At 33.3% G+C, this 8,198-nt stretch overlaps 1 protein-coding gene across 1 annotated transcript; it reads right to left on the minus strand.

The window, feature by feature from the left end:
• Positions 1 to 803: 803 nt before the first annotated feature.
• LOC132744823 (uncharacterized) lies at positions 804 to 7,663 on the minus strand. The gene is made up of 3 exons (XM_060733605.1): positions 2,216 to 7,663; positions 1,927 to 2,028; positions 804 to 1,781 (listed from the first exon to the last, which is right to left on the minus strand). The coding sequence occupies exons 1-3, from the start codon at positions 6,643 to 6,645 to the stop codon at positions 1,610 to 1,612; spliced, it is 4,704 nt and encodes a 1,567-aa protein (XP_060589588.1). The 5' UTR covers positions 6,646 to 7,663; the 3' UTR covers positions 804 to 1,609.
• Between the last annotated feature and the right edge of the window lie 535 nt (positions 7,664 to 8,198).

Below are 8,198 nucleotides of genomic sequence, written 5' to 3' on the forward strand. Positions count from 1 at the left end.
AGACACATTCGTGCAGTATTTGTTCCAAATCATATAAAAACAAAAAAAGCCTAAAAAGACATATCAAGATACATGACAGCAATATGATAAAGTGTGGAACATGTTATCTCTTTTTTGCTTCTCAGTTAGAATATGAACAACATAAAGCCGAAAAGCATGTTAAAAATCTACTGTGCAGTGAATGTGGAAAAGAATTTGAGAGAAAATGTAATCTAAAAGCACATGTCAAACTTTTACATCAACAAAGAAATTTGAAGTGTCCATTTGCCGGATGTGGAAAAGCTTTCGTTAGAAATGAATTTTATCAAGATCACGTTAACACACACTCGGGTATGAAACCTCATGTATGTATCGGATGCGACAAAAGGTTTCATAACAGATACAGGCGCAATGAGCATCAAGCGGTATGTACCGGGAAAAAACAAATTCAGTGTTCTTTATGTAATGTTTCATTCAGCAGCAAAGATTCACTGGCTAGACACACCAAAGCGCATCATAAGAACCTCGTTTATCCATGTGTTCACTGTGGAAAGGTATACAAATACCAGTCTGGTATGATAAAACACCAAAAAGACAAACATCCATCATGAATGCTTCCTTGTTTGAGTTGTACATTTAGACAAATAGAGACAAAAGTTATCTTATCAGTCTATGCAAAGGAAAGGTATAAAATAATATGTTATAATATGAAAATTCATCTTGATTTTAAGGCACTTATGTAAGATCATTAGACCTTTATTTTTGAATCGTTTTGAGAAACTGTTAAGCATACAGATTTTTTTCGATTTTATTGAAATCTTTTAAGTAATTGTTTTTATTAAATATTTTACTTCAATATGTAATGATGATAAAGATATACTCTTAGAGGTATAACTTTTTGAAGTGTTAAGTATATAAACCCTTATTTATATAACTCGGGTTATATAAAAAACGTCATTTTTCTTGGTCATATAACCTGAGGAAATCTTTATAATAATGATGTTTTGTCATAACACGTAATCCCGTTTAATTAGAAATATCTTGTTTACACAAAACATAATTCCATTGTTAATAATACCACAATTAATTTTGTATTTTTGTATTTTCATTGTTTAAAAAAATGCTCTTTTTATCACAAGATCAGACATGTACACATTGTTTTGCTATTTTCATGATATGTGAAGTTTGTAATTTTTATATCTTCTTTTACTTTTGAGTAAAGTACCAAGTACGGTATAACTTTTTGTTATAAGTTTTTTTTTATATGAAAATATAGAAATCAAAATTGCATTCAGTATTTTTTGTTTTATTGTATTCTTTTAATGACTTACTTTATTTCACACAACTCATGAAAGAGGAAAAACATGTTTTATCTTAAAAATTGTTTTACAAATCATCTTAATTATATTTATATTTGTATATCTATCTAGTCATTAACAACTTGATTATTGTAATTGCAACTTGATTGAAATAAAGTATTGAACACTGAATATGTATATCTTTTTCATAGGCATACTTATCGTATGAATCATTAAGGTCAGAAACCTTCATCAAACAAGTATCTTCTCTATTGTGTTTTTTTTCATGAAAGAGTTCTACTTTTAGTTCAAAGTCATGTGTTAACAATGTGTTAAAGGTCAGTTTTGTTTTTCCGAGACAATGCGCTGAGTTTATCTTCTCGACATGCATGGTATTGCCTGACTCCTAACTGCCTGCGTGCTGGTTGGCTTGGGGATGTTATCAGTCCTGACTTTCTTTTCTGCTTTCTACGTAAACGAGCTTCAGTATCAAAAAAGTGGTCCCTGCAGTATATAAATATCAAATAAGATGATTTAAAACCGAATACATATATGTTACATTAAACAATGGGAAATTTTATAAAGATTGAAATTCTTTATAGCAACCTTCGGATAAAAATAGAAAAATTTGAATAATAGAATTACTTACATAACATCATTGACATGTTCCTTTTCATTTGAGTCATTACTATGGTGTTCCAGTACAACGTCTGGATACACTGGTGCTCGACTGGTCTTGAAATGAAAAGACCTGTAAGATATATGTACAAATGTTATATATCTTTTTTGATATTGAAAACAGGCAGTGAAACTTTTGGAAGTGAAGTGATTAATTATAGTTAAATGTGTGAGATAAAATAAAAATTAGTATAGTTTAATCGAGTTGTCACTATTGACACATGGAAAAAACAAGTCAATCTACTATGTTTTACAATTACCTTTCTGGACTCATTCTAACATTATCCAAATATGCTGCAGTGGCGATGATATCAGGAATGTCATCCGGTTTAGGAGTGCCTAGTCCTGATGGGTCCATGTCGCTCATTGTACTGAAGAATTGTTCTACCTCTTGTGTACCAAGGGCTCTGACATTGTATTTATGGTCGGGTACATATTGAAATATTTGTAATTTCCTCTCCAAATGCACAAGAAGGGCCTCATAAGTTACAATGGGAATTCCTTTCATGTACTGTGTAGCAGGGGGAAATGCTGCAAAATTTACATCTTCAAGAAGATAGTCTCTTAGTGTAAGGCGTCGGCAACATCGTTCAGTCGCCGGGATACCTGGTGAGTCTTCAGCTTCGAACCAATCTCTGATAAGCCGAACAAATTCTGCCTCTTTCTTATAATGATTTTGCTTCATAAAGTCCTCTACATCATAATCAAACATACGTCTTGCAAACGGAACACTCTGCTTATCAATACATTCTTTAACTATAGCAATGTTCAATTTTGTGCTTTCACTAATAGCCGCCTTTTCCCAAGCTATCTGTTGTAAACCGGCTATTCCTGTAGTACAAATCTTTGTTCGAAGGCAGGTCAAAATATGGCAACAATCATCAAAATGAAACCTAACTGCGTCACTACAACTATTACTTGGAACCGAAAACCAAGACCGATTCTTTGAATCCTGTATAATGTCAGTATTAGGCATTGCTGACTTCGAACACCAGTTCAGATACCTGTCATGGTAACAGTCATGTGCAAGCACACATGCTAAAGTTTCTTTTGGGACTTTGTTCAACCATTTTGATAAAATCTTCGTTAATTTATCAGGATTGTTATGGTGTTGTTTGATTGTTGATGAATTAGTTTGCATGTTGTTTGCGGTTTTTAGAGCTGATAATAAAGAATCGTACAATTTTGATTTTGTCCAAGATTTAAAGATCTTTATGTCGGTATTCATCAAAGAGCTTAGTTCTTTCAAAACAATAATTAACTCGTTCTTTTGTATTTTAGAACAACATATTTCTTTTTGAACAACCATATCAGCAAAGGTTTTCACAGAAAACTGTTGCCAATCTGTTTTTCGAGCGTTTACAACACTTTGAAGCTTACATAGCACAATTTCACATTTCCTCAGAAATGCGTTTGTTTCCAAGTCTATGTTATGCTCGTTTGTTTCTTCACATTCAGTGACTTGAATCTCTGAGTGTGGTATGAGTTCAGTTTGATTTTCATCATGATTATTATATGTAATTTTGTCATGTTCCATTGAATCGGGTTGAACTTCACCGTATAATAAAGAATATGCAGCACCCATTACATCACTTGTAGAATAATTGTCATAGCTTATTTGCTCATTGTTTTCGATTTCTCGCAAATTTATATCGGAATTCGGCTTATTTAGAATATCGTGGTGTTTCAACCCATAATTCGTTTCTTTATAATTGGTTAATGAGGTCTGGAAAATGTCATTACACTCTTCTTCAAATAAACTCTTGAGATAATATCCAGAAGCTGTATCAATTTCACTTGTAAGCCTATTCTCTGCGATAGTATTGATACCTGAAACGACATTTTCGTCAATATCTAACGATGGTGCAAATGTTTCAACTGTTTGTATGATGTCACTTTCCAGATTTTCAGAAACATCATGAAAGCTTTTCTCATTGGCTGATGTATGTTCATCGAAGTGCCATTTTACGTTGTATTTGAATATCTTAACTGGTTTATCAGTTGTGTGGGATATTGTTAACTTGCCTTTACTGTTTTTTATCACTGTCACATTATCAAGGTTTCCTGTGGATACTTTCATTAGATTCCTTAAGTACTTGCGCATTTCTGATGCAGAGACTGACATTTGTTCTTTCCATATGTCCCGCTGTAGCTGATACAATGTAAGTGGTTTATTGTCAACAAGGTCTCGGACGCCATATTTATGCCATTGGCCATCAGAAGCTGTTGCAATCACGTTTAATCCATTTTCTTCACATTTCTTTGTAACATGTTCAAGCATTTTCCCAAAAGTTTCATTAGTCATGCTTGTCCCTTTCATGGCATAAGCAATTGGATGAGCGTTATTTATTTCTGCATGATAGCTCCTGTTTAAATCGCTAGCCATGTAAACTAATATTTCGGAAGCTGAGGAACGACATAGTTTATAAATATCATCTAAGGTTCTTGACATTTCATGCAGAGTTTTCAAGATATCATCACACGGAAGTTCTCTATATTGTTGTTCGTGGTTTTCATTCGAAACATAGACACTTGTTCCATCGTATTTGACATCTTTCGGTGGAAAAGACACGAAACATGATGGAAACTCACCAATGAACGTCACATTGTGTGTCTGAAAGTCATCAAACAATTTGTCTATCTGTCGTTTAGAATCAGGAAATTTCTTTGGTCTTTTACAGTGTGCTCCGTAGTAAGTATAAATCAGCTCATCCCATATGATTTTCCATAGTTTCTGATCAAATCTCACTGAAAATGCTGTAGTGGAACTCTTACTCCAACAAGTAAACAACAGTTCGTTACAACCATAACATGCCATTTCAGATAACAACTGGGCGATATAATATTTTGGAATTTGGTAAAATACTGGTGTACTATAGTTATTTTCCACTTTACATTTATTTTCATACATTATCTTTGGGCTTGCATCTTTCGAGTCACGCAAACTTCCATCAGGACTTACAATCATAAAGAACGGATTTGTTTCATGTGGTATAGGAATGCAGCCCTCTTCAAAATACTCCATACCTGGAAACATTGATGGCAGTATTCTCGCTACTACCGTCGCAATACCATCTATTTCATGATCCGTTCCGTAATTCATATTTCTTAATTGAACTTCAGTAAATTGTCTATTATCAATCCCTGTTTTAACTCTATCAAAATGAGCCTGCATGTCCTTCAACTTCCCTTGGCCCAATGCAGTATGACAGGTGCTTCCTGTAACAGATGAACGAGTTCTAAGATTTAACCAGGTTTCAGATTTCTGTTTTGTAGTCTGAGGATTTTCACCAGGGATATCACTCTTTAACTGGTGGTAATTTGAATGTCTTTCTATGTTAACATAATCATTAAGTGAGTAGTTATGTTCACAACCATTTAGTTTACTGCAAAAGTAACCAAACTGTTTTACTAACCTAAGTGATGTTTCAATTGCTTGCTCTGCCTCATACTTATTTACTTTAAAAATGCTTATAACTGGTGCAAATCTTGATTTACTCCAATGTTTTGAAGACAGATCTCCGAGTTTCATGAACTTGTCTAACCCGAGTTGTAAGCGAATAATGATTCCCCTTAGATCTTTTATTCGCTTACTCAGAACAAGAATAAGATGCTGAAGATCCGAAATCACTTTTGGAATATTAAAATCGGGAATGAAATGGTGGCTTTTTTCTATCATAGATTCTATCATATTGGTGAGTTCTTGAATTCTGTTTTTTTCTAAATTGTATCTGTCGACCTTTTCTTGTAACGTGGGCTTTGCTTCAAACCCCCAGCAATCAATATCACCAGCAATTTTCCCTTTTCCGCGCGCAATTTTTTTGCCATCTACCGCAATTTTGACAAAGTTTGATGTTAAACACTTTGATAAAAATTCAATGGAAGTTTCAATTACTCCTGGAAATACTGGATTTAGTTTTTCTTTTGTTAACATACTTAGTGAAGGCACAGCAAAGTTTATTTGAGAACGTTCTGCAGAATGGTTTCCCCTTTCTTCAACACCTTTAACAATAAGACCTGTATTTCTAGGCCCTGACATAAATCTAATAAATTTGCCTTTAAATAAACGATAACCAACTTCCCAGAATTGTCTAGTTTGGTTTCTTAAATATCTCATTTCTGTCGTACTATTATTAGAATACCAATCGACAATGTCAAGAAATAGAAGATAACAAATGTTCGTAAGAGGAAATCGTTTCTGGACAATTAATTCACAAAACTTTTTGAAAGAACTCAATTGACCACTTTCTTTTAAATTTTCAAGTACTTCTGGAATACACTCAATCAATTCTGAAAATTCATCTTTGTGTTCACCGTCGTGTAGTTGCTCCATCTCCATTTCCTGTAAATATTCGTCTAAATTCTTGTCGATATCTATGAATGGTGGATAACTTTCAGTTTTGGTTTCAATTAAATCATTCTTTATAGGCGTGTTCAACTTCGTCTTCTTTTGATTTTCTACTCCTTTGTAAATACCAACCTTATAGTCACTTGTTACAAAAACTTCCCCATCTGCAGGTACTATGTTCTTGAATTCTTTAGTTCTATACCCCGATACTCCAGTGACACTGTTTAACTCATATTCTCTGTATTTCAGGCAGTTCAACGGATGTGTTTCCACCAAATGCTTAATGATGTCTTGGAATATTGAAAATGTCAATACACAATAGTAACATTTATAAGTATCCATTGCTGTATCTTTTTCTCCCTTATAAATTCTGAAAAGTCAAAAACACAATATGTCATAATTGCAGTAATTAACCTTATCATATCATTGAATGATATAAAAATGGTTGGATTGACATGAACGCACAGACAAAAAATCATAAATACGCACAAAACACTCTAATAAAGACACACATATACTACACGCACAGACAAATACACACACATACGCACGCACAAACACATACACATAAGTACAAACACGCACGCATACGCGCATACACACAAAACATATATATACATACATACATACATACATACATACATACATACATACATACATACATACATACATACATACATACATACATACAATACAATACAATACAATACAATACAATACAATACAATACAATACAATACAATACATACATACATACATTTACTGCATGGGACATGTCTACTTTATGTCATTATTTATAACACTTGATGGATTTGTTTATAATACAGAGTATTCGTATTAAGCGTTAAATTTGCGTTAAATATTTTAAATGAACAAAAAAGTTTTACTCCTTCCTAGTTACTGTAGCACAAAAGCGCTGAAAATTGTTTCTTTGAACAGCTTTCAGCGTTATTCATTCTTGTCGATGAATCGCTGTCGACGTTATCATTAAAAAGAGGCGAACAGCTGATCACGTTACTAAAATTTTGATGACACTCTATCTTAAATACCTTATAACTTTAACCAAAAAGTTTTTTTAAAGGTATGGTTTGGAATAATTAATGACGAAATGTTGACGTTTACGAATCGTATGAAAAAAGGATTTATAATCATGATAAAATATAAGTTTTTGTGACTTTAAACTAAAAATACCGCATCTCATCGGATAATGTGGTCATCTTCAGTCAAAATTCACGTGAAGTAAGGTTTGCAAAGGGCCAGAAATTTGTTAGCATGCTCCCTTGGATGTTGACTATGAATCCATAACATTGCTTTACTCGAACACAGTTGGGATATGTAAAAAATATATGAAAACTTACCGTACGTCAACAGTATTCCCCGCGCCTACATGTATATACTGGTTCAGCTGTGGACGCTGGAACAGCTGTCTGCCCATTTGATTGTACGGTGTGAAAATAAACAACTCAAAACAGGCGCAAGTATTTCTTTATGTTAGTTTTGCAAAATACAGTGAAAACACAATGGTTAGGTAAAATATTAATAAAAATGCATAATATATGTAGATCTAGTTTTGTTTATAATTTTTTCCGAGGGTGAAATGGAACTTTTTTGTAAATTGCAGGGCCGATGAAAATGCAGTGTGCAAGGGTTGTACTTTTCTCAACAGTTCTGATAAGCCATGCAGAAGCGAAGCTGTGATACCTCACAATATTCCACCAGGAAATCAAAATAAACAGTCTTGCCTAAACTTAGTGAAAATGTTTAAACACTAGTTTTAAGTACTTTGAACTCGTTTTTCTTTTATTTTGTCAACACAATATTAAAATAAGCATCCGATACTTGAAGCGAATATTGACGGCGAATAATTTATGCCACCGAGGAGATATTCTTTCGGC

The sequence above is a fragment of the Ruditapes philippinarum genome, unplaced genomic scaffold (assembly GCF_026571515.1).
Source record: "Ruditapes philippinarum isolate M1 unplaced genomic scaffold, ASM2657151v2 ctg316_1_1_1_1, whole genome shotgun sequence".
NCBI classification, from domain to species: domain Eukaryota; kingdom Metazoa; phylum Mollusca; class Bivalvia; order Venerida; family Veneridae; genus Ruditapes; species Ruditapes philippinarum.